The 27,693-nt window shown below is 43.6% G+C and overlaps 1 protein-coding gene across 1 annotated transcript in view; it reads right to left on the bottom strand.

Moving 5' to 3' along the window:
* Positions 1-218: 218 nt before the first annotated feature.
* The window catches only part of cetn3 (centrin 3), a 75,653-nt gene continuing 48,178 nt past the window's right edge, over positions 219-27,693 (bottom strand). The window contains exons 2-5 of the mRNA XM_048526080.2: positions 19,117-19,252; positions 9,610-9,724; positions 8,849-9,040; positions 219-561 (exon numbers count right to left, since the gene is read on the bottom strand). Coding sequence (XP_048382037.1) covers positions 518-561; positions 8,849-9,040; positions 9,610-9,724; positions 19,117-19,252 — 487 coding nt within the window. The 3' untranslated portion in view covers positions 219-517. The remainder of the gene's footprint in view (positions 562-8,848; positions 9,041-9,609; positions 9,725-19,116; positions 19,253-27,693) is intronic.

The raw sequence follows: 27,693 nt of genomic DNA, 5'->3' as shown, positions 1-27,693 counted from the left end.
CTAATGTTTTGAGCTTTGGATTGAGACATATTGGACAAGTCAAAAAAGGAGTTTTGCCAATAGCATTTGGTATCCAAGTGAGTGACTCTACTTTCCAGCCTTAAATATAAAAATGTGCACAAATGTCAAAAATTTGAGAATGTACACATTATGAATATTTTATTAAAGACTACCTGGAACATTCCACAATGACATTAATACAAACATTGAAAAAGTATCCAAAGTATAAAACCTATGTTAAGTAAATGGCAAAAATAAAGTCATTACTTATTATTTTATACAGTTTTGAAACACAATAAAATACAAAACCGGTGATCAAATAATCGGAGAATAATGACAAGTTCTAAACTCTTTCTTTCAGAAAGAATATTAAGTACATTTGATTGGTTTTAGAGGATACAGTAGAAATCCCAAGGTGTTCTTTGATTCTTTTTCCTCACATGCAGCATTTGAGCAGAGGCAACTAAAAAGCCATCTATCAATTCTTCAATATTTCTGTAGCTTTCCTTCATAAAGGTCAGATGTCTCCAGTCATAATAGCAATGAATTCTTCCTGGTTAACTATGGAAAATACAATAAATATTGTTATAACATTTGATGCAAAAGGTTCCAAAATTAATGGATTAATGAAACGGCAAGATCATTTCAACATGAACCCAACTACTAAACGTTTTCTTTGTTTGTCACATCTCTGCTCCCATTATTTGTAGACCCCAATGATCATGCAGGTGTTATACTATTATGTTTCACAACTTTTAGGTACAATACTCCATCAAGAGTACTAAGCAGGATAGGAACCACTCATTTTAGTTCATTTTAAATTGATCAAAATGCAACAGCTCTAGCTCAGATTATTCAAATTTCTTCTAAACCCACACGATGCTGACTCATCCTCAACACACATAATTGAGCTCCTGAATTTATCGGGACCTATATTACACAAAAACCCAAGGTATCAGCTACGTACTTAGCTACATTACCAAGCTCAGTGGGAAAGACATAAGCAGGCATTTATTCAATAACGGGGAAACCAAGTGGAGGCTTGGGGACTGCTTTGCAGAACACCTACGCTCGGTTCGCACTAAACAACTGCACCTCCCAGTCGCAAGCCATTTCAACTCCCTCTCCCATTCCTCCGATAACATGTCCTTCCTGGGCCTCCTGCAGTGCCACCCGAAGGTTTCAGGAACAGCAATTCATAGTCCACTTGGGAACCCTGCAGCCCAATGGTATCAATGTGGATTCCACAAGCTTCAAAATCTCCCCTCCCCCTCCCACATCCCAAAACCAGCACAGCTCGTCCCCGCCGACCTAACCTGTTCTTCCTCTCACCCATCCCTTCCTCCCACCTCAAGCCCCAACCCCATCTCCTACCTACTAGCCTTATTCTGCCCCTTGACCTGTCCGTACTCCCTTGACTGACCTATTCCCTCCCTAACACCCCACCTACACTCTCCTTTACTGGCTCTATCCCCATCTCTTTGACCTGTCTGTCTCCTCTCCACCTATCTTCTCCTCTATCCATCTTCTATCCACCTCCCCCTCTCTCCCTAATTATTTCAGAACCCTGTTCCCCTCCCCTATTTCTTAAGAAGGGTCTCGGCCCGAAACGTCAGCCTTCCTGCTCCTCTGATACTGCTTGGCCTGCTGTATTCATCCAGCTCTACACCTCATTTATTTAATTATGGTGTTCCACTTTCTTACTTCACTCATTATGCAACCCTTTCTTCTCTATTTGCTTAATCTTTGTACTGCTCAAATTTATTTTATTAATGAATAAATATATCCATTTGCAAGCCCAATATGTGCAGCAAGTTAAGCAAACAATCCAGAAACCTTTGGATTGGAACATTTGCAAAGGATAATATGGAACAAGAGCTCAAATTGGACTGGAATTAAGAGTAAGATTAAAACACTGTCATTGATGCAACTTGCTGATCCAGCAAATCCTTTCTCCTTCAGACCAAACGCATTGTGGTACATCCTCAAAAAGTCCTGAGTGCCCTTCATAACACTCCAGGGTTGAAGCTGGTGCCAAGATTTCATTGTAGACTATCAATCTCTTAGATCAGAGCTATCTGTAATCCTTTGTCACCTTGACAACCCAAGCTGTTATAGAAGGAAGAAGGCAATTAACATTTTGGTAGGTAAAAACAGAAAGGCAGAATTTAAAAAGGTGAAAGGCATGAGTAAATTTTGGGATTCAAAGGCAGTTGTTGTCTTTGTTCAAACTAAGGAGTTAATATAAGGGTATAATACATAATTCAGGGTATGCGTAACATTTTTCTTATAACTGAGACTGGACAATAAATGAGGAGGTATTGCTGCAATTATATAATGCTTTTCCCCAAGGAGATAAGGAAACACTTGACTGAGAAGAGGTAATGAAGACTCTGATAAATTGATTCCACTGCTAGTCATAAAAAGAGATGGCTAACATTGCTCTAAAAACTTTGTGCAGTTAATAAGAACAAGGTGTGATATGAACTTGGAGACACTTAGGACTGAAGATGCTGGAAGCCAGAGTCTATAAGGCGTGAGGCTGGAAAAGCACAACTCAGACAACATTCGAGGAGCAGGTAAGTCAATGTTTCAGGCCAAAACCCTTCATCAGGACTCAGCTATGAACTTATTGGAATAAATGAAAAACTTCAGAAGTTTCTGAGGACAGAGGCTAGAGGTTGTTTCTCCAGGCTGGTAAGTCTAGAACTAGGGGTTTACCGTTTAGGATAACTGAAAAAAGTTACTTGCTTCTCTACCCACTGTTGTGAATTTTTGAAACAAATGTACAAATGTTAACTACACAAGAAATAGATCTGATCCTAAAACTGACCAAGAATCCTGTTTCAAGAATATTACAATGGTACCAGAAATTATATGCTTTTTCCAATAGTTGTGAAGAAAAAATTTTAAAATAAAACACAAGTCAAGGGTTCTTTGAGGATAAATAGAGGAAGACTGTTTCCACAGATTATTTTTCAATCAAGAGTTAGGATTATGGCCAAATAAATCAGAATATGAAATCCTTACAAATGGCTATTTGTATCTAAAATATTAATTAAACTAAAATATAATTTGAAAGAATATAAAAAATGAATATATAAAAAGTGGATGGAAGTATTAGTAAGCATCGATAATCAGTTGATCTAACAACTGTACAAGGCATTCAAGAAACCCTCTCACATACTGTAATTTCATTGGTATTACCTTGGTAAGCTTTCTGAAATACAATCATTAATCGTGGTTCGGCATGCAACTGAAGAAGCTGCAATGGCCTTAGGGTCAATAGTTGAAACACTAGTCAAACATTCCACCATAAATGACAATCATGTCTTCATTGGACAAAATATTTCCCACAACTATGAAAAAGATCAGAAAAAAGCAAGTTCTACACTCAAACAAAAAGATAAACAAAATGATGCAAGACCCACAGATGTCCAATGTTTCATTTGCTCACTTGCTAAATGTTTTGGTGCACAGAATAATCGTAAAGGACTTCAATTTTCAGAGACTGAGCAGACCAAATTTGCAAAAAAAAACGTGGGGTTCAGGGATACACTCAAGACAATTTTACAGATTAGCATGAGAAGAAATCATCTACAGCAGAACTGCTCATTAGGATTTTATCTCATGTATGCCAAATACAGGACAATCACTTCAATTCCTTGCAAAAAGCCAAAACCAGGAGTGAAATCAGAACAAGTTCTTCAATTGATATCCCAAATCACTGGATTTCTAAAACAAGAGCAATTGGAGGCTTCATTCTAATGGACAGCCTTGCTTTTACTCCCTTCAAAGTAATCCTACAGATCTAAATTTATCATTGTTTAGAGGCCCCCAGTGAAACAGGAATTGGGAGAGGAGGCAAATAAAAACAGACAATATTTCTCGATCCATCGAGCAATTGGACCTTCAGCCTCCAGGTACGTCAGTGGAAACACAACTAAACTATTCTGATGAACACAGTTGCAATCTGGCCAATATATAACTCCAATCTTACAACCATGTGGTGCATTTTTCCTTGCTGAATTAAGAATGAACAATAGCTAGCATGAAAGCAAATATGACGTCTTCAAATCCATCACAACCTTAAACTTCTCCAATACCTCTGCTAGTGGTTGATTTGCCTCACAAGGAGAGTGGATTGAACATTGATCTAGGGAATAAATTATTTTTAATCTAACCCTGAAGATCAGAGGACTCAAAGCTTTAACTGTTGTCTCGCCACACATGCTGCCAGACCTGATGAATTGCTTCAGTAATCTGTGAAGGATTAATCTTGTGATTGGAAGCCTGTGATCAACAATGCATCGAAGGGATGTGCTGAGAATCATGCTGCTTGTTGTGCATGAACAGCTTGGATGTGAATGTTGAAGGTATAATTAGTAAGTTTGCAGACAGCACAAAAATTTGCAGTATTGTTGATCGTGTGGAGGATGGTCTCAGGCTAGTCAGATATTGATCAGCTGGTAAACTGGTAACAACAATGGCAGATGGAATTTGATACCAATGAATGTGAAGTGATACATTTTAGGATGACTAGTAAGGGAAGAATATCCACAACAAATGTAGTTGCCTAGGGAATACTGAGGAACAAAGAGACCTGGGTGTAGAAGTCCCTAGACCCCTGAAAGTGTTAGTACTTGCAGATGGAGTGGTGAGGGACTGCAGAGACAGTGCAGAGGAGATTCACCAGGGTGTTGGGATGGAGACTCTCAGTTATGAAGAGAGAGTGGATCAGCTTGGTTTTCTTTCCATGAAGCAGAGGAGGTTGAGCGGGGGGATCTCATTGAGACATACAAAATTATGACAGGCATTGACAGGATAGACTGCGAGAATCTTTTCCCTCCGGCAGGCATGTCTAAGACCAAAGGGCAGAGGTTTAAAGACAAGGAATAAGCAGCATAATTGGGATCTGAGGAAAATTTCTCTCACCCAGAGGGTACTGTCTGAGGGAGTGGTAGTAGCAAGTACTCTCAAACATATAAGCAGCGTCCAGAAGAGCACTTAAAATGCTGCTACATAGTAAGCTATGGACCAAGTGCAGGTAAGTGGGATTAGGATAGTTTGGGGTTTATTGGTTGACATAGATACGGTGGGCCAAAGGGCCTGGTTCTACTCAACCTGAAAGTATAGATCACTCAACACCGTTTCCATCAAACACTCCCAGGACAGAGACAACATAGGGCTAGAACATGAGTAAGGAAATGGAATTTTACTAAAATAAACATAACATTTTCTGGGGTTATGGTGCTCCCCAGAAAAGGCCTATTTCTTTGTTATGTGACTCTGAGACAATGAGTTCAAGCATAAACTGTGACTGCCTGATTGCATACATCTCCCTATCCTAAACAAATTACTGAAAAGATATCATAAAGTATCCTCTTATTTTAGCAAGGAGTCAAACCAAGCAAAAAAAGTAAGTTATGAGAAGCCTAGTCCAATAAGTAATTAGTCAGGGGGAACGTGTCAGGAGATAGTGGGAGGTGACATAAGAGTGATGGACATTGACTTAACAGTCTATTAGGGATTAATCATGCAGTCCTTAAATTAGAAATTGGCCTTAATAAGGCAAGGCCAATCAAATTTTAATGACATCACTGGTCATGCTGTGAATTGCTGCTTAGAAAAACTATTACTAAGCAGCAACTTTCAATAATCAAGGCACAAATCAGGTTGGTTTGGTTAGAATGAAAAATTTTACTTTAATTACTAAAACCAATAACTTTCTCAGGCTAAATCTGAAAATTCTGTATACCTGATGATTTAGAAGCCACCAGTTTAAAAAAAAAGTGACTACAAAAAAAAATCAAAGATGTATTGGTTTTGATCATCCACAATTTCCGTGATTCTAGAACATTCTCGATGGATTAAGGTGGGAGAAATATACCTGTTATTCAAGCAAGGGTGGAATTTAAACAGGATGCTATAGCCTAGCTAGCAAAGAAAAAATCAGTAAAAAACACAGGAATCCATTAAGAAATTATACAATAATCAGGGCAATAAAATAAAATCACAATGTAAATTTTTAGAGATTGCAGGGAATAAATGAAAGAGAAATTGTATTTTAACAAATCCATTAATTTGTCTGTGACATTGCAACTGGTAAGACAGTAAAGGAACAATCAGCAGTTGGAATGTTGGTGGATTTTCAAAAAAACATTCATAATGACATCTTGGAAAGCAACTGTTCTATATGGGATAGTACACTGACATCAGTTTGGATTCTGTAAACAGACAGAATGCAGAATTGAAATAAAGCGGTCATTTTCAGGTTGGCAGGCTTCAACCCAATGGAGTAAGGTACGAGCTATTTATAATCTACACTAATAACTTCAAGAAGGCCTCTGACAAGGTGTCACACAGGAGGCTGCTTAATTAGATAAGTGGCTATAGTTTTAGAAGGCAAAGTGCTGACAAGCATAGAGGATTGGGTGACTGTCACAAGTCAGAGCATAGGGATAAAAGGTACTTTTTGAAGGATGGCTGCTAGTGACTAGTGGAGTTCAACAGCAGTCAGTGTTGAGACCATAACTATTCACATTTTGCATCCAGATTGCAGATGTTCAAACTGAGGACAATTGTGTCATCTGCAAAATTGGCAACAAAGGTAGTCGGACGGGCAGATAGCGTTGAGAAGGTGGGGAGCACAGAAGGACTTGGTCAGGCTCAGAGTGGGAATGGGCATGTGGCAGATGGAATACAATAATGGGAAAATGTGGGAGTCTGCACTTAGATAATAAGAGGTATAGACTGTTTTTACAACGAGGAAAGGCTTTGGAAATCTGATGCACGAAGGGGCTTGGGAATCCCAGTTTAGGGTTCTTTTAAGATTAACATGCAGGTTCATTTGGCAGTTAGGAAGGGAAATGCAACATTAGCAAGAATACAAGAGCAAGGATGCACTGCTAAGGCTGTATAACACTCAGGTCAGATGGCACTAGGAATATCGTTAGCAATTTTGGGCCCAAGGAAAGATGTGCTGGCATTGGAGGGGGTCCAGAATAGGTTTACCAGAATGATCCCTGAGATGAAGGGTTTAATCATAACTGAGGAGCAGTTGAGGACTCTTGGTTTGGACTCAATGGAATTTAGATTGACTGGGGTGGGGAAGTGTCTCATTAGAACTTACAGAATACTGAGAGGCCTGATAGATTACACATGGAGATGACGTTTATTCTGGTGGGAGAGACTAGGACCTGAGGGCACAGCTTCAGGGTGAAGGGAAAGCCCTTTAGAACTGAAATGAGGAGGAATTTATTCAGCCAGTGGATGGTTAATTTGTGGAACTGATTGCCACAGAGGGTCGTGGAGGTTGTCATTCAGTGTATTTAAGACAAAGGAAGATAGGTTCTTAATTAGTCAGGGAATAAAGGGTTACGGGAAGAAAGCAGGAGAATGGGTTTGAGAAACAAACATCAGCCATGATCAAATGGCAGTGCAGACCTGATAAGCCAAATAATCTAATTCTGCTACAATAGCTTGTGGCCTTATTGGTGGGAAAACAGAAAAGCAGATTTCTCCCTCATCTAAAAAATAAAGTGTATCATTGTTTGGAAATCAAAGTTAACATGCAGATACAGCAACAGGAACAGCAACTCATATTCCGCCTGGGAACCCTGCAGCCATATGGTATCAATGTGGACTTCACCAGTTTCAAAATCTCCCCTTCCCCCACTGCATCCCTAAACCAGCCTAGCTCGTCCCCTCCCCCCACTGCACCACACAACCAGCCCAGCTCTTCTCCCCCACCCACTGCATCCCAAAACCAGTCCAACCTGTCTCTGCCTCCCTAACCGGTTCTTCCTCTCACCCATCCCTTCCTCCCACACCAAGCCGCACCCCCAGCTACCTACTAACCTCATCCCACCTCCTTGACCTGTCCGTCTTCCCTGGACTGACCTATCCCCTCCCTACCTCCCCACCTATACTCTCTCCACCTATCTTCTTTACTCTCCATCTTCGGTCCGCCTTCCCCTCTCTCCCTATTTATTCCAGCTCCCTCTCCCCATCCCCCTCTCTGATGAAGGGTCTAGGCCCGAAACGTCAGCTTTTGTGCTCCTGAGATGCTGCTTGGCCTGCTGTGTTCATCCAGCCTCACATTTTATTATCTAACAATTTGCACTCCAGAATTAGCCATGTCCCTGGTTGAGCTACAACAGTGGCATCTATCCAACAATGTGGAAAACTTTCCAGGGTATGTTCAGTCCACAAGATGAGAGACAAATCCAAATTTGTCATTACACGCCCTTGTAGTTTTGATCATCAGCTAAATGATGGAAGCTGTCATTGATAGTACCATCAGGTGATACATACACAGTCACATCTGTTCATTGACACTTAATTTGTGTTCTACAAGGGCTACTTGGCTTCTGAGCCAACTTCATTATAGCATTTCTCAAAACACATAAAACAGCTGAATTCCAAAAGTGATTAGAGTATGGCTGCTCTTGACATCAAGCAACATCTGAGCTAGTATGCCACAAAGATTAAACAAGACTGAACTCAATAGGAATCAAGGGCAGTACTCCAATAGACTAATCCCTGGAATAAACAGGTCACAAGAGGGTAGCTCTATAGCTGCTGGAGCTCAGAAGAGCAAGGGGCACCTTGATTGAGACAGAAGATCCGGAGAGGTCATGACAAGGTGCGAGAGAAAGACACTAACTTTTGTGGTGGAATCTAGAAACTTAAAATAAAAAACACCAACAGCTTCTTAACTTTGATGAGAATTCTCTCAGTGGGATTAAAAAGGGCCCAATTGTTTACTCCTGCCTTTTAGATTAAAATTCTCTGTACTGGTGAAAATATTTAGGAAGTCACTGTACACTAATAATAATTCACCTACTTTCTCCATCTCCATCCTTATCAAATTCATCAATCATTGCACGCAGCTCTTCATCACTCATGTTTTCACCAAGCTCCCTTGCAACACGACGTAAATTTCGAAGATTGATTTTTCCAGAGTCGTCATCATCGAATAGTTTGAATGCTTTCAGCATCTCTTCCCGTGGATCTCTATCCAAAATCCAGTCAGTCACTAATCAGAAAAAGAAACAAATCACAAATAGTATATTTAATACAAAATTAAAAGACTAAATTTGACAAAATGCATTTAAAAAGTGCTGCGCAATTTAATATTTTAAATCTGGGCTGGCAAGATTTAAAAGTTTATCACTATGGTCTCTGAGACCTATTTCAACAAAGAATTTGAAAGGACTGCGGATGCTGTAAATCAGGAACAATAACAGAACTTGCTGGAAAAGCTCAGCAGGTCTGGCGGCATCTCTGAAGAAAAATTCAGAGTTAACATTTCGGGTCCAGAGGCTGGTACAATGACAATATTCAAAACGTATCTGGTCGGATATAAATATAGGAAAGGTTTGGAGAGACATATGGGCCAAAATGCTGGCAAATGGGAATAGATTATTTTGCGGTATCTGGTCAGCAAGGACAAATTGGACAGAAGGGTCTATTTCTGTGCTGTACATCTCTTACGACTCTACATGAAAATTCCATTATTTTATATTCCTAAGAGTTTCACTGTGAACTTTCAGATCAGGACTGAAAACATTACCAATATGCAAAATATCTGAAGAACAATATTACCAACTTCATTGAAGTCCTCAAAAGAAATTTTGCCTGTGCCATTCCGATCATAATCTCTCAGGATCTTCAGCACATCAGCCTTCTTCACATCAAATCCCAGGGCTCTCATTGCAACCTAACACAGAGTTAAAAATATTATTGGTAATTCTAAAACATCGACAATATACTGTCAAAACTAAATGTAATCTTTCTGACCATCGTTAAAACTTTTCCTCATTTTCTAACAGATTGTATGATTGAAAAATGTTTTTAAAAGATGCACACCACCTCTCCAACCTAATGTAGCTAATGTATTCTTCATTCCATGAGCAAAGTGCAAGAACAGCCCAAAATTGCATCAGGTACTCTGAAGCTAAACAAATCACATTACCTTCACGTAGAAAATGTACTGTAATGAAAATGTGCCACAATCTGCAGATCTAAAGATTGGAGACTTTGTTCAAAAGTGACAAAACACTCAATTTACACATTACATCTAAGTGATTACTTGAGGTAGTTAAGACCTTTGACAAGAAATATAGCTTGATCAAAGTCCAATCAACATACTTTGACAATTTTAGTCCATAATTCCAGATCAGAGATTACACAAAGCAGAATGATTATGCTTCTATGTATATAGAAAAAAAGTCATTGTGACTAGCATGAATCAGTTCCTCTGTATTGAATTCTAGCACCCGATTTCTTTCAATAAATCGGTAAGTGAAGCCTGAAACTTGAGTCAAGCTATTCATTTGTTTAAACTGAACCATTAGTGTTCCATTGTCATGCTCAGATTTCTTGCAACATGCTTGGCATAACCACTAACAATGCAGATTGGGAAACAGACAATGAAGACGCATAGTCTTGCCATCTAGGTTCAAATAAAGGTAGATCAATCATCTTTGGAGTCAGCGATAGTTTTTTTGACTGAACATATCTGTTAAGGATTTATGGAAGCCTAAATGACTGATTTAATAGGTGTCCTCATCAGAGCAATGGCTTATGACAGTTAAACCCAGCAAAGAGGTGGAATCAGTACCAACCATATACTAGGCATACAGCTTCGAATTCTTTGGGAAATACCTCTCCCAATTTTGGTACTAGCCCACAGATGCAAAGTCCTCCTTAGAAACATTTGCTAGTCAAGTAACAGCACAAAATTGTCTGTAAAGTTGGTTTCATAAGTATGCCTATATCCTAGGCAACATCACAATGTACATCCTATCCCACCAGCAGAACAGATGCAGAGGTGGCAACACATTAGTAAAGAATTGGGAGGGAGTTACCCTAGCAATCCCCAACAGACTCTGAACTGTGAAGCCACATGGCATCAGATCAAATTAGAAAGAAAACCACTTGTTGATTTCCACATAACACCAGCTACAGTGATGATTCAGGACTCCCCATGTTGACCAGCACTTGGAGGAAGCATTGAGAATAGCAAGGAAGTAGAATGAAGTCCCCTGCCCAGAATACAATGTCTATCACCGAGTGGCTCAATAGCAACCTTATTAACTAAGCTCATCAAGTTCTAAAAGACACAAGTGTTGACTGAGTCTGTAACAGGGAATATGGGAACCAAAATGAGGGAAAATACCAATTTGATCTCCTTACATCTGTCTGCTGTAAATGCATCTGCCCATGAAATCAAATCAGAGGATCAACCTTCATTCAAGAGAACAGTAGGTCATGCCAGGAACAGCACCAAGTAAATCTAAAATAAGGTATCAACTTGGTGGCTAGCAAGCAGGACTACTTGCATGCCAAACAGCATAAGCAGGAAACATGACAAGGCTAATCAATTCTCAATCAATGGATCACATTTGAGTTTGGCAGTCCTGCCACACCTTGTCAATGGCAATGAACAATTCAACAATTCATCAGAGGATGCTGTTCCATAAATATCCCCCTCCTCAAATGATGTTAACCCAGTACATTAGCATAAAAAAACAAAGCTGAAGCATTTGCAATGTTCTTCAGCTCAGAGGTGTCAAGTAGATGATCCAGGCATGTCTGCCACGTCTGTCTTGTTGTTGGGACAGGATGAACTTGTGGGTGATGATGGTGGTATCTGGGTCACTGTAAGGTGTGATTCTGTGGATATGACAATGTCAGACTGTTTCTCAACTAGTCTGCGAGTTATGTCTCCCACTGGCCCCCAGATATTTGCAAAGTCCTTGCTAAGTTGTTTTTGCCGTGGTTGATTTTAGTGCCTAGGTCAAAGCCAGATGATCCATCCAGTTGCATTTCTTTGAAACGGCCTCGCAAGCACCTCGTCACATCAATCACTGCAAAGTCTCAGCTGAGGGTAATTAAGAGTCAACCATATTGCTCTAAATCATCTGGAGGCTGGGCCAGGTAAAGGTGGGAGATTTCCTTTCCTGAAATATATTAGGGAACTAGATGGTTTTTCGTAGCAAATCATCAGTGGTTTCGCGGTCATCATTAGTAAATCTTAACTTGCCTATTTCTGTTGCTGAAGTGTCTCTCAAACTGGAACAGCCACATGCAAATGCTTTACAACAGGGAATCTATGATTACCTGTAAGTTGAAAATAGCTGGGAACTAAAAATTCTTGAAAAGTTGGTTCAACACTTGAAAGAGCAATCTAGATAGTAAGTACTTTGAATTAACTAGGATTCAGTTGCAAAATGAAACAAGTACAAATTGGAGGAAATGCAAAACCTTCACAGAATTATATACATCAAGATAACATGAAAACAGATTTTAAAATGTAAAATCCTGAACTCTGGAAAGATTAAAATGTGTGGAAATGAGATTCACAAAGAATATTATTCCAACCAGAGAACAACAGGGGGAAAAAATAAACTCAATTCTTATTTGGATTCTTTAAGGAATGAGAATAGGTGTATTTTATCAGTAACACAAATTGCTACAAAATTACAACAGTTACAAGGTAATTTAGTTTTAATATTGTGCATGGGGAAGGCATTAAAATTATATGCACCACTTTTAGATACAAAATCGGATTACAATAGCGAAGAACACATGCATTTACAACTATGAGTTAGTTTCAGAAGATTACAGGCAAAGTCAGGAAATCGAAAAGAACCATAAATCAGACTTCTGTGAAACTTGCAAAAGAAGTGATTTGATATGGAATGGATCATTTTAGAACAGTATCATTTTACAAAGGAAAGATCCTATAATGCAAAAACAAAATTTTTAAGAGAAGAGCAGCTGCAATAATGGGTGATTTCTGAATTGTCACAAACATACAAGTAGTAGCAGAATACAGTTTGCAAACCCACAGAGATGCTTGAGAGAAGGGACCTGATAATGAATACTGAGGAAGAAAGCAGGGGCAAAAAAAGACATTCCTCAGTTAAAAGGCATTCGAAAGTCAAATATGAATAAAGGAGATCAAGACATTATTTGTCAAGTTAAAAGACATGAAGACCAAATGTTGGAAATCAAAAGCCAAAACTAGTATTTATGGTAATTCACAGCAATTTCAGAAAATGCTGTACCAGCAGAGGAAGCTTATCAAAACCAACAGCTTTAAATTGCAGAGATAACAGTGTGGAGCTGGAGGAACACTGCAGGCCAGGCAGCAGAGGAGCAGGAAAGTTGACGTTTTGAGTCAGGGCCCTTCTTCAGATCTTAGGGTCCCAACCCAAAACGTCAACTTTCCTGCTCCTCTAATGCTGCCTAGCCTGCTGTGTTCCTCCAGCTCCACCCTGTGTTATCTCTGACTCCAACATCCGCAGTAGTTGCTATCTGAGTTTTAAATTGCATCCACTATTGGAGAAGATGAAAGCGAACAGCTCTAGGAATTTTGGTTCAAGGGTGAAGTTTCCATATTTGTCTTTTAAATTAGGCAAACAAATTAATATTCTTAAGAGATATCACCAGTGACTGAGCTGACCATATATGTGAAGGAAAACTCTCCCAGAAGATACATTATTTAAGAACTCATCAAGAGAAATGGATGTGACCTGTTTAGCCATGATGTTAATTTTAAATGATTGTTTAATTGCTGATGTAACTGTGGTAGTCACACTGAAGTTATCCATTAATGGCAGATCTCATCACAGCCTTAATATCTGCTATATGTCTACTTTGTTCAGCTGCAGCAACAATTCCTTGCTTTTCTACTATATTCCTTTAGCAATAAAATGCCAAAATTTAACTTGACTTCTTTATTAACTGCAGTACCTGCATAATATGTATTTGTAATTCATATACGAGGACACCAGATCCCTCTGCACTGAATTTTCTCTCCATTTAGATAACAAGTTGTCTTTCTATTCCTCTGACCCAAGTGGATAAATTCACATTTAATCATGTTACAACTTCATCTGGCAAACACACGTCACCTAACCTATCTATACACACACTTGTAAATGTTTTATTTCTACATTGCAATTTACTTTTCCAATCTATTTCAGTGTCATCTGCAAAACTGGCTTTGTACTTTCTATCCCTGCATCCAAGTCATTAATATAGTTTTGTAGTTAGATTTTATTGCCACATGTACTCAGGTATACAGAAGTAGGGGGAAAAGTGTATAAAGTCTCCATTTTTTTGCTGTTACAAAAATCAGACGTTTAAAAAAAGACAACAGCGGAAATAAAAGAAACAGAGCCAAAAGGAAAGAAAAATGTCCAGATCTTAAAGCCCTATCATAATGAAGGTGTACGGAAAGTTCAGCCTCTGATGCAATCACCCAGGCCACCAATTGTTGGTACCCAAAGAGTAAACATGTGACGCTCTACTAGTTACATTTTGCCAACCAATAAAAGGCCCATTTATCCCATCTCTATGCTTCTATTGGTTAACCCATTCTCTATCCAAGAGAATAAATTACCCCAACCAATGTGATCTTCATTTGTGTATTAATCTTTTGTGTAGCACATTATCAAATGCCGTCTGGAAGTCCAGAAGTACTACCATCCACAGGATCCCCATTATTCATTTGCTAGTCATATCTTTGAAGAACTTTAACAAATTAGTCAATGTGACTTACCCTTCATAAAATCATGTTTCTTCTGATCGATTGTGTTCTGACATCTCACATATCCATTATTTTCTTAATAATAGATTCTAACAATTCCCCAATGATAGGTGTTAAATTAACCAAATCTACCACTTCTTACTCTCTGTCTCCTTGCACTTTGAATAAGATTGCTATTTTAGTAGTTTACAATCCATTGGAATCTCTAGCATCCAGGGAAATTTTGGAATATTATAACTAATCAATGAACTCTTTCTGCTGCTGCTTCCTTTATGATCCCAATACATAGACCATTAGGCTCCAGGGACTTAACTGTCTTCACTCCCAATAGCTTGCTCAGTACTTTTTCCTTAGTGGTGATAATTGTTTTAAGTTCCTCTTTTTCTATAACCTCTACCTTACACTGCATTATTGAGATTGTACTTGTGTCCTCCACTGAAAAAGGTGGTAAAATATTGATTTAGTGTCCTGCCCTACTTAAATGTTCCCCACTAGTAACGCTTCAGTGTCATCCTCCAAAATAACCAGTGTTCACTTGAGCTACTCTTGTACAGTCCTACAGAAGCCTTTGCTATCCATTTTTATGTTTTGTGCTAGTTTTCTTTTAAAATTTACCTTTGCTTCTTTAAAAACTTTACTAGTACCCTTTTGTTGATGTTTAAAAATTTCTTGATCTTCCAGCCTGCCACTGGCCTTTGCAATACGGTATACCACTGACTCTAGTGATGTTACACCAAGTCCATTAGAATTGTTAAAATTGAAAGTGTGGAGAGAAAAAAGGACAGAAATCCAGCACCATGTAATCTTACCAGAGAAATTATTATTTCAACTAAAGACATATCCAACAGAATCAAGACTTCAGTGATGTTAAAGGGATTTTGAAACAGATTGATAAAGTTGTTAGAAACCAAACTTGTCTCAAGTAAACCTAAAGATGGACCCTAAGCAAAGAGTTAAGTAGTCTTATGATTGAAGTGAATCACAAAAAGAGTCTATTGCAAGTATAGGCCGAATTTGAGAACGAACCTTAAAATGCACTAGTTTTTGTTAGTTACGAGACCCATTCCAGGTAGAGATGTTTTCATAAAGTTTCACAGAATTAAATAAAAAGTTATTACAACTTATTCATAAAAGAAATTCTTACAAGTATTGACATTACATTCCATCTACTTCAGGATGCCAGATTGAGAAACTTAGGTTGTTTGAAGTTTTGTCTTCAAACTTTGTTTCCTGAACCACAAAAACCCAGAGTTTACTAACTCTAATTGTCCACTGCTCCCTATGCATAATCAAAGGCATCCTGGACATGCATTGGCCCAGTGCATTATCAATCGCAAGTTAGCTCAATATATGCTCAGTTCCAGAGTACTCTTAAGAAGGATTGATGATCATCTTAGTGATATTACTTCCTATTGTCTCCACATTCATTTTATGTTAACCATTTGTGAGATCATCCCTTGTATGAAAGCTTGTCCATCTTATTTTACCAACTTCATAGATATTTTGCAAAGATAGGGTGACACCAATTAATAAAGCATACACTTAGTGCTTGTACAGTCACCAAGTGATTACTCAACAGTGACCTAATTAACATTGCTAAAAACCTAAAACTCAAGAGTCTTGTGGCTCAGTAGTAGAATCCCTACTTTTGGGCCAGACATTCCACTTGATATGTAAGATATAACAAGTCTGAACAGATTGATTTTGAAAAACATAGAACCTTAAAACCTAATTCCCAAGTTACACACAGACATATTCCATATGAGTCAAATGTTACAGCCATAAACTATAATTGGGACCTGTGGCAAGTGTAGTTTTCAAGTAAGATAATCTCTGACAGGAAGTGTATTGCTAACAGAGGAAGATGAGATAATACAGCGTGGACCTCCACAACCTGTCCATTTTCTCTCCCATCGATCCACCCCTCCCAGCTCACTGACCAATCCTCACCACTCCCTACCTGCACTCATCTATCACCATCCACACCTCTGCTCTCTATTTATTTCTGAGCTCCCTACCCCCTCCCTATTTGACCCGAAACATCAACTTTCCAGCTCCTCTCCGGGCTTGCTGTGTTCCTTCAGCTCTACACTTATCTCTGACTCCATCATCTGCAATTCTTGCTATCTCTGGCTAATAGAGAATTCACCAATTCCACTCTGACATGGATCACATCATCCTCATTTTCACATGTCAATTTGTTCCATTCAGTGAGCAGGACAAGGCCATGATTTGGTCAGATTTATGATCGGCACAGAGATGGGTCACGTTTTAAAAAGAGTTTTTAAATTCCTAATGACTGATTTAAAAGAATTGTACTAGTACAGTGCTCATTTCAGGCACCAAAATATGGAGATTTTCGTAAAAGAAGCAATAGTGTATTTGTATTACCCCCAATAAAAAGCAGAAACCAAAGAGGGCATCCAAACATAGAACAGCTGCAAAAACTGACAAAAGAAAAGGAATACCATCCAAGAGTGCGTGTGCAGGAAATTACGCTCAAACGTTCTGGAACCATTTGCAAAATGTCAAATCAATAACATTCACTGAAAATTTACAATGAAATGTTACATTAAAAACACAAAGGATGAAAGAAAGTGGAACAGGACAATAATGCAATAGAATTGACAAAACAATGGGCTGATACATACGGATGGCACAAGACAGAGGAGCGTAGCATATCACTACAGCAGATCTCATGGCATGTGAACATTGGAGTTTCTTTTGAAAAAAAAGGGTCAGGAAAAGAGATGAAAGCAGACAGGTAAAGTTATTCTGAGTAACAGACTGACAAGTGTTTGCAGCATGATCCTTTTAAATAATGTTCTGCGATCATCCAATATGGGGATGTTTCCCAACCAAGTAAAATCTGCTTTATGCAGAGTGCCTGTGATATGCATGACCCACTGTCCTAAAGAGCTAAAAAGCTAATAATCCCCTGCACTCTAATTACAATCCTTCTAGCATTACACCACAAATGCTATTCCCACACCATACATGCTACTTCAATTTAATATGTTTTTATCATGCATATATAGACAGTATTTTGAAGGATGACTAGTTTCATTTATTTCCTCTGAACTAACTGAACAATGTGAATGATCTTCGGACTTACAAGCTGAAAGCATCATCTCAATAAATCTTGAAACTTTTGGATCAATATTTTTATTCTGCACAAGAGAAAGCTTGTGTCCATTTCAATTTAAGATTGTCTATCCTGAACTAGTAAATCTTTTAATTATATGTAAAGATTTAGTATGGATTTATTTTGAATAAAGTTTGTGCACCGGTGGAAAGCAGCTGCTCAATTTAAATTTTTCAAAGTACTTTGTTTTACCTAGATTACAGCTTTAAAAACAATGCCATTGCCTTATTCAGCTAAAATTTTAAAATGTTGTCTTGTTTTAAAATCAGTTCATTAGCCATGATTGAACAGCATAGCTGACTCAATGGGCTAAATTACCTAATTCTACTCCAGTATCTGGTATCGTAAAAGATTTAGAAATCATATTCCCAACTGACTGTGATTAATTTCTTGTTTTGAACAGCAAAGAGAGAGAAATTGTAAATTGGATTGAGAGCAGATACTGAATGGAAAAAGCATTGTTTTAATTTTATCAGAAATTGCAAGGAATATTTTCAGAGTCCAGAATTGTTTGAGTCCACAAGATCCACCTTCCAATACCCTTGCAAAGGGGTAGGATCTTTCTACTGAAAAAAACATTCTTGAAGCAAGAAATAAATTGATATAAAAATGTAGTTAGTTATATTTTAATTAGCAATTCCATTACAAATTAGGTAATAATATTCATCTGAATTACATTACAATTGGAGTTTAACTAGCTTTTCAAATGAAACCCAACTTTCTCAAGAGGCTATTACCTTAATTACTAATTTTTACAAGATTTTTTTCAAACAAAAAAAATAGCAGTGGGTGGGTTGCAAAAGACAAAGTAACAGTATTTGACTTTAAAGTTTAGAAAGAAAAACAAAATTTTAGTGAAGACATGCAACATCAGATGTTGAATCATGATGCTTCACTCCACCTAATAAAAGGATTTGAAGTCTGTCAGCTCAAAAAATTACCAAGTAACCATTTTTGAATCATTATGTCAACCTACAAATTTAATAATGCCTGATCCAATTTTAAAAAATCAAGTAGATAGCAGCGTAACGATGACAACTTAGGAATTGACAAATCAATTCCTTGAGCTTTTAAACAAAACTACAGTAAATTCCTTTATTTTGTAAAGGAAATTGGTCATGGCTTTCCAGATTACATGGGAATTGTTAATATAGCAGGCGATTCAGCTTTCTGGTGGCATTTGGTAACATTACTGCATGAATTAATAATGAGATGTATTCTCCTGCTGTAAAATTTTCAGTAACTGTACAGTATATATTTTCTACAAAAGATGACATAATTACCAACTGTCTGAAAAATCTGCATAACTTAGATATATCTACAAATCGAACAACTGAGGTATTAACAATAACATTCCTTAATACACAGTACTCAACTATCAAAATTCATTCAAACCAAAGTGTACCTTTAATTCATGATAATCTATCGCCTCATCTTTATCAGTATCAAATAAGTCAAAAGCTTCTTTAATCTCCTGCTTCTGTTCTTCTGTTAATTCTCGACGCTTTTTCCTTTTGGACTTATCTATGGCAAGCTCAGGTCTGAAAGAAAGAGGGAAAAAATTTAAAGTTTGCTTAGTCTTTTGATAAATAGCTACTCAAATCCAAATGTTTAAGCCATATTAACAGCAAATGTAGTTTTACTTAAGCACATTATACAAAATCTTTTGAAGTTAACAGCCATGGATCCCATAATACTTGCACTAATTTAGCCACATTCCTACTGGAGGTACAAGTGAAACCTATAGCACAGTTAATACTTCAGTATACATACAAAATTTAGATATTAAATTTATAAAGAATCTAAATAATTTATTTAAAAATTCACTTTATAGGATTCTAATAAAACATCCAGACAATAAAAAGCTTCAATTTTTTCACCCAAGTTTCTTAAGTTACAATTCAACAAAAATCAATAAAAAGATTGAATACAGGAAGTCTAAAATTAAAAATAAAGCAGGCGGAATTATCCAGCATTATATCATTCGTAAAATGGAAATAAATAATTAATGCTGAGAGAAGAGGATGAAGTGCAAAATGGTGTGGTCACAGGGCAAGTATTTATTCAAGCACTTCATTTCTTAGTGTTATGATCCCATTGGACAGCACAAATCAGATCTCAGACTGAAACGTAGCTTGATTGATTGTAGGATCATGGAAACCTGCAGAATTTCTTTAATATGAGTTTTAGATAAGAGACAAAGGCAAAAAAGAAAATGAAGCCAAGTTGATATGGAAGACATTTCAAAAGAAAAAGATTGCGACTTCAATGTCCATTGACAAGAGTGCCTCAGCAGTACTGCCTACTGACCAACTTTTAGGGTTTTCAAGTAGCTTTCTACCTCAGGTATGGATGTTGTGGTTGGTTGGCTCGCCAAGCTGGTTTGTTGTTCCACAGACGTTTCATTACCCTCCTGGGTAACATCATCAGTGCAGCCTCCGATGAAGCGCTGTTGTGTTTTCCCACGTTATTTAAACTCTGGTATCTGTTAACCTGGATTCCGGTTTTCCTGTTTCTAGGAATTCCCATGCAGGATCCTGGGGCAGACAAAGCAGAGACAAGCACGGGAATTCCTAAAAGCCTGGTTCTCCACTAAGAAAGCCATCAATTACCACACAGCTGGATTCCATATATACTCCCTTGCGAAGGAAAACCGGAAGTGAGGTAATCCAGGATGTGAGTTTGCTTGCTGAGCTGGAAGGTTAGTTTTCAGACGTTTCGTCACCATTCTAGGTAACATCATCAGTGAGCCTCCGACGAAGCGCTGGTGTTATGTCTCGCGTTCTTTTTATCTGGTTAGGTTTCCTTGGGTTGGTGATGTCATTTCCTGTGTTAGTGATGTCATTTCCTGTTTTTTTCTCAGAGGATGGTAGATTGGCTCCAAATCAATGTGTTTGTTGATGGAGTTCCGGTTGGAATGCCATGCTTCTAGGAATTCTCGTGCGTGTCTCTGTTTGGCTTGTCCTAGGATGGATGTGTTGTCCCAATCAAAGTGGTGTCCTTCCTTATCTGTATGTAAGGATACTAGTGATAGTGGGTCATGTCGTTTTGTGGCTAGTTGATGTTCATGTATCCTGGTGGCTAGCTTTCTGCCAGTTTGTCCAATGTAGTGTTTGTCACAGTTCTTGCTCTCAAAACTCGCTGAGGTAATCCAGCTCAATGGATACCAGACATTAAATGACAGGCAGGAAAACACAACAGCACTTCATTGGAGGCTGCACCACAATGTTACCCAGTAGGGTAATGAAACGTCTGCAGAACAACGAACCAGCTCGGCAAACCAGCCAACCACAATAATGACCAACCTTTGAAGGACAAGGATTACCAGACTGTGCTGAGGCTGGTGACAAGGAAACCAACAAAGGGAAGTTACCTTTTATCTCAATCTGTCACAAATACAAATCAATACAGCATTGGTACGACTTAGCACCTTGTGAAGATAAAGTCGCATCTTCAAATGGAGGTACACACTCCTTCCAGTTGTAAGGAAAGATGTACTGCAATTGGCAGCAGTCCAGTGAAAGACCTATGGGTTGATGCTGGACATGAATGAGGAGGTTAAGTAGGTTGAGTCTGTACTCACTGGAGTTTAGAAGAATGAGACATCTTATTGAAACATACAAGATAGTTAGAACATTTAACACAAAATGCTAAGAGATTGTTCTCCCTTGCAGTAAAGTCTAAGACCAGAGGGCATAATCACTGAGTCAGGGGTTGGCAATTTAAAACAGATAAGGAGGAACTCTCTCTCTCGTGGGAGAGTGATCAGTTGGAATTCTTTACCAGACAGCTGTAATCACTGGGTCATACAGTATATTAAAGATTGCAGCAGGCAGACTTTTAAATCAGCAAAAGAATCAAAAGTTATGGGAAGAAGGCAGAAAAGTTGAGTTGAGCATTATCACATTTGCCATGATATCATTGATCGGGAGAGCAGACTCCAAGTGCTGAACAACCTACCTTGATCTTAAGCCATGAGAAGAATTAGAATATTTAGAGAGCAAGGTTGACTCTAGCTACTGCACACTACAAAGGCAGGAAGAACGTGAAGCCTTTAGAGCTGGCACAGGGAAAATTTAGGAGAATGGCTCCAGGGATATGAGATTTATGTTATATGATAGATTAGAAAAAGGGTATTCGCCTGAGGAAAAAAGAGGAGATTTGCAACAAGTGTTCAAAACTGAGAAGTCTAGACAGAAATGGCTAAATAATAGATAAAAACTGCTGATTAAACAACTTAGTCTTGGGCATATTAGCCAACAGCAACAGAAGCAGGAACTCTTTACACTGCAACTGGTTCTAATCTGGAATACACTGCCAGAGAGTGAGCATGGTGGAGATGGATTCATTTCTCGTTAGAGCAGCAAGCTGGAAGGAACATGTGAGATCAACTGTCCTAAAGTGTCATAGCCATTCCACAACTTATTGTAAAAATGAAAATCATCAATTCAAAACTTGCGGTCCATTCCAGCTGACACTTGCAGAGGAGCTACATGGATTGAAAAAAAAAATGAAATTAAGATGATAAACAATTTAGAACAAAGTATGATCAAAAGTAAAAGGAACTAAACATTTAATAGTTAAATTATGTCACAGCCATTGAGACAGATCTTATTGTTAGATACCTTGATTAAGTCATTGGAGCTACTTCACATTATTCAAGACCGGTCACTGTGAGTTCTCCTTTCTGTTATAATGCCAACCCCTTCCCAAACTCAAGTCCGGTGATTTCACAATCAGAGACTGAAAATGACAAGCACAAGGGCAACACCCATGCTGTCCTCCGTGCCCTCTCAGGTTCCTCTGACTCTCATCACCGCAGATCTTGCATTAACTCAGCACAAAACACTGCCCAGTGCCAAACCATTTGCCTGCGGTGGAGGGTGGGAAATCTAAGGCCAGACATGAGTGCCTGGTCTTCAACTGGCTTGGATGTTCTCCCCACACACCTCCATCTCTCCACATAGATTCGCCACCTCACCAATACCTTGTAGTAACTGGTGTGCAACAATTTCCCCATATTAAAAGAATTCACACACAGGCATCTTCCAAAACCTCAGGATGAAATTCAGGGCCTGGAGCATCAGGACTCTTATAAACAGTCCCACCTGTGAGAGAGGGCGAGAGGCAGGGCGAGAGGGCGTGTGAGAGAGGGTGTGAGAGAGACAGAGTGAGAGAGACAGAGTATGAGAGAAAGAGAGTGTGTGTGTGAGAGAGCGAGAGGGTGTGAGAGACAGAGAGAGAGAGAGTGTGTGTGTGAGAGAGCGAGAGGGTGAGAGAGAGAGAGAGAGAGAGAGAGAGTGTGTGTGTGTGAGAGAGCGAGAGGGTGAGAGAGAGAGAGAGAGAGAGCGCGAGAGGGTGTGAGAGAGAGAGAGAGAGCGAGAGGGTGTGAGAGAAAGAGAGAGAGCGAGAGTGTGTGTGTGAGAGAGCGAGAGGGTGTGAGAGAGAGAGAGAGAGAGCGAGAGTGTGTGTGTGAGAGAGCGAGAGGGTGTGAGAGAGAGAGAGAGAGAGAGAGAGAGCGCGAGAGGGTGTGAGAGAAAGAGAGAGAGCGAGAGTGTGTGTGTGAGAGAGAGCGAGAGGATGTGAGAGAGAGAGAGAGCGAGAGAGTGTGTGTGTGTGAGAGAGCGAGAGGGTGTGAGAGAGAGCGAGAGGGTGTGAGAGAGAGAGAGAGAGCGCGAGAGAGAGCGCGAGAGAGAGCGCGAGAGAGAGCGCGAGAGAGAGCGCGAGAGAGAGCGCGAGAGAGAGCGCGAGAGAGAGCGCGAGAGAGAGCGCGAGAGAGAGCGAGAGAGCGAGAGAGCGCGCGCGCGAGAGCGAGAGAGCGAGAGAGCGCGCGCGCGAGAGCGAGAGAGCGAGAGAGCGCGCGCGCGAGTGCGAGAGAGCGAGAGAGCGCGTGGCGCGAGAGCGAGAGAGAGAGCGTGAGAGCGAGAGAGCGCGCGCGAGAGAGCGAGAGAGCGCGCGCGAGAGAGCGAGAGAGCGCGCGCGAGAGAGCGAGAGAGCGCGCGCCCGAGAGCGAGAGAGCGCGCGCCCGAGAGCGAGAGAGCGCGCGCCCGAGAGCGAGAGAGCGAGAGAGCGTGCGCGCGAGAGCGAGAGAGCGCGCGCGAGAGAGCGAGAGAGCATGCGCGCGAGAGAGCGAGAGAGCACGCGCGCGAGAGAGCGAGAGAGCACGCGCGCGAGAGAGCGAGAGAGAGCGAGAGAGAGAGCGAGAGAGAGAGCGAGAGAGAGAGCGAGAGAGAGAGCGAGAGAGCGCGCGCGCGAGCGAGAGAGCGAGAGCGAGAGAGCGAGAGAGCGCGCGCGCGAGAGCGAGAGAGCGAGAGAGCGCGCGCGCGAGTGCGAGAAAGCGAGAGAGCGCATGGCGCGAGAGAGAGAGAGAGCGTGAGAGCGAGAGAGCGCGCGCGAGAGAGCGCGCGCGACAGAGCGAGAGAGCGCGTGCGACAGAGCGAGAGAGCGCGCGCGACAGAGCGAGAGCGCGCGCGAGAGAGCGAGAGAGCGCGCGCGAGAGAGAGAGCGAGAGAGAGAGCGCACGCGCGAGAGCGAGAAAGCGCGAGAGCGAGAGAGCGAGAGCGAGAGAGCGATAGAGCGCGCGCGCGAGAGCGAGAGAGCGAAAGAGCGCGCGCGCGCGAGAGCGAGAGAGCGAAAGAGCGCGCGCGCGCGAGAGCGAGAGAGCGAAAGAGCGCGCGTGCGCGCGCGAGAGCGAGAGAGCGAGAGAGCGCGCGCGCGAGAGCGAGAGAGCGAGAGAACGCGCGCGCGAGAGCGAGAGAGCGAGAGAACGCGCGCGCGAGAGCGAGAGAGAGAGCGAGATCGAGAGAGGGAGAGAGGGAGAGAGGGAGAGAGGGAGAGAGCGAGAGAGCGAGAGAGGGAGAGAGGGAGAGAGGGAGAGAGCGAGAGAGCGCGCGCGAGAGCGAGAGAGCGCGCGCGAGAGCGAGACAGCGCGCGCGAGAGCGAGACAGCGCGCGCGAGAGCGAGAGAGCGAGAGAGCGCACGCGAGAGAGAGAGCGAGAGAGCGCACGCGAGAGAGCGCACGCGAGAGAGAGCGAGAGAGCGCACGCGAGAGAGAGCGCGCGCGAGAGAGAGCGCGCGCGAGAGAGAGCGCGCGCGAGAGAGAGAGCGCGCGCGAGAGAGAGAGCGCGCGCGATAGAGAGAGAGCGCGCGATAGAGAGAGAGCGCGCGCGAGAGCGAGAGAGAGAGCGATAGAGAGCGAGAGAGAGAGCGTGCGAGAGCGAGAGAGAGAGCGTGCGAGAGCGAGAGAGAGAGCGCGCGAGAGAGAGAGCGATAGAGAGAGCGAGAGAGCGCGCGAGAGAGCGCGCGAGAGAGCGAGAGAGCAAGAGAGCGAGAGCAAGAGAGCGCGAGATCGAGAGAGTGCGCGCGCGAGAGCGAGAGATCGAGAGAGCGCGCGCTCGCGCTCGCGAGAGAGCGAGAGAGCGCGCGCGCGCGAGAGCGAGAGAGCGAAAGAGCGCGCGCGCGCGAGAGCGAGAGAGCGAAAGAGCGCGCGCGCGCGAGAGCGAGAGAGCGAAAGAGCGCGCGCGAGAGCGAGAGAGCGAGAGAGCGCGCGCGCGAGAGCGAGAGCGCGCGCGCGAGAGCGAGAGCGCGCGCGCGAGAGAGCGAGAGAACGCGCGCGAGAGCGAGAGAACGCGCGCGAGAGAGCGAGAGAACGCGCGCGCGAGAGCGCGAGAGAACGCGCGCGAGAGCGAGAGAGCGCGCGCGCGAGAGCGAGAGAGCGCGCGCGCGAGAGCGCGAGAGAGCGCGCGCGCGAGAGCGAGAGCGCGCGCGCGAGAGCGCGAGAGCGAGAGAGAGCGCGCGCGCGAGAGCGAGAGAGCGCGCGCGCGAGAGCGAGAGAGCGCGCGCGCGAGAGCGAGAGAGCGAGCGAGGGAGAGAGGGAGAGAGGGCGAGAGCGAGAGAGGGCGAGAGCGAGAGCGCGCGCGAGACAGCGAGAGCCAGAGAGCGAGAGCCAGACCGCGCGCGCGAGAGCGAGAGAGAGAGCGAGGGAGCACGCGCGAGAGCGAGAGAGAGAGCGAGAGGGAGAGAGGGAGAGAGCGAGAGAGGGCGAGAGCGAGAGCGAGAGAGAGAGCGAGATCGAGAGAGCGAGAGAGGGAGAGAGCCAGAGAGGGCGAGAGCGCGCGCGCGTGAGAGAGCGCGAGAGCGCGCGCGTGAGAGATCGCGAGAGCGCGCGCGCGCGAGAGAGAGCGCGAGAGCGCGCGAGAGAGCGCGAGAGCGCGCGCGCGTGAGAGAGAGCGCGAGAGCGCGCGCGAGAGCGCGCGCAAGAGAGCGAGAGAACGCGCGCGAGAGAGCGAGAGAGCACGAGAGAGCGCGCGCGAGAGAGCGAGAGAGCACGAGAGAGCGCGCGCGAGAGCGAGAGAGCGCGCGCGAGAGCGAGAGAGCGATAGAGCGCGCGCGAGAGCGAGAGAGCGAAAGAGCGCGCGCGAGAGCGAGAGAGCGAAAGAGCGCGCGCGAGAGCGAGAGAGCGAAAGAGCGCGCGCGAGAGCGAGAGAGCGAAAGAGCGCGGGCGAGAGCGAGAGAGCGAAAGAGCGCGCGCGAGAGCGAGAGAGCGCGCGAGAGCGAGAGAGCGAGAGATAGAGAGAGCGAAAGAGCGCGCGCGAGAGCGAGAGCGAAAGAGCGCTCGCGAGAGCGAGAGAGCGAAAGTGCGCGCGCGAGAGCGAGAGCGAAAGAGCGCGCGCGAGAGCGAGAGCGAAAGAGCGCGCGCGAGAGCGAGAGAGCGAAAGAGCGCGCGCGAGAGCGAGAGAGCGAAAGAGCGCGCGCGAGAGCGAGAGAGCGAAAGAGCGCGCGCGAGAGCGAGAGAGCGAAAGAGCGCGGGCGAGAGCGAGAGAGCGAAAGAGCGCGCGCGAGAGCGAGAGAGCGCGCGAGAGCGAGAGAGCGAGAGATAGAGAGAGCGAAAGAGCGCGCGCGAGAGCGAGAGCGAAAGAGCGCTCGCGAGAGCGAGAGAGCGAAAGAGCGCGCGCGAGATCGAGAGAGCGCACGAGAGCGAGAGAGCGCGCGAGAGCGAGAGAGCGTGCGCGATAGCGAGAGCGCGCGCGAGAGCGAGAGAGCGCGCGCGAGAGCGAGAGCGCGCGCGCGAGAGCGAGAGCGCGCGCGCGAGAGCGAGAGAGAGCGAGAGAGCGCGCGCGAGAGCGAGAGAGCGCGCGCGAGAGCGAGAGAGCGCGCGCGAGAGCGAGAGAGAGAGCGAGAGAGCGCGCGCGAGAGCGAGAGAGCGAGAGAGAGAGCGAGAGAGCGAGCGAGAGAGCGAGCGAGAGAGAGAGCGAGAGAGAGAGCGAGAGAGAGAGCGAGAGAGCGCGCGCGAGAGCGAGAGAGAGCGAGAGAGCGCGCGCGAGAGCGAGAGAGCGCGCGCGAGAGCGAGAGAGCGAGAGAGCGCGCGCGAGAGCGAGAGAGCGAGAGAGCGCGCGCGAGAGCGAGAGAGCGAGAGAGCGCGCGCGAGAGCGAGAGAGCGAGAGAGCGTGCGAGAGAGAGAGAGCGCGCGCGAGAGCGAGAGAGAGAGCGAGAGAGCGAGCGAGAGAGAGAGCGAGAGATCGCGCGCGAGAGCGAGAGAGCGCGCGCGAGAGAGCGAGAGAGAGAGCGAGAGAGAGAGCGAGAGAGAGAGCGAGAGAGCGCGCGCGAGAGAGCGAGAGAGAGAGCGAGAGAGAGAGCGAGAGAGAGAGCGCGAGAGCGCCGCGCGCGTGAGAGAGAGCGCGAGAGCGCGCGCGCGTGAGAGAGCGCGAGAGCGCGCGAGAGACAGCGCGAGAGAGCGCGCGCGAGAGAGCGAGAGAACGCGCGCGCGAGAGCGAGAGAGCGCGCGCGAGAGCGAGAGAGCGATAGAGCGCGCGCGAGAGCGAGAGAGCGAAAGAGCGCGCGCGAGAGCGAGAGCGAAAGTGCGCGCGCGAGAGCGAGAGCGAAAGAGCGCGCGCGAGAGCGAGAGAGCGAAAGAGCGCGCGCGAGAGCGAGAGAGCGAAAGAGCGCGGGCGAGAGCGAGAGAGCGAAAGAGCGCGCGCGAGAG

Source organism: Stegostoma tigrinum, chromosome 3 (genome assembly GCF_030684315.1).
Source record: "Stegostoma tigrinum isolate sSteTig4 chromosome 3, sSteTig4.hap1, whole genome shotgun sequence".
Taxonomy (NCBI): domain Eukaryota; kingdom Metazoa; phylum Chordata; class Chondrichthyes; order Orectolobiformes; family Stegostomatidae; genus Stegostoma; species Stegostoma tigrinum.
The sequence above is the reverse complement of the archived record's forward strand: the minus strand, read 5'-3'. Positions and strand labels throughout refer to the sequence as shown.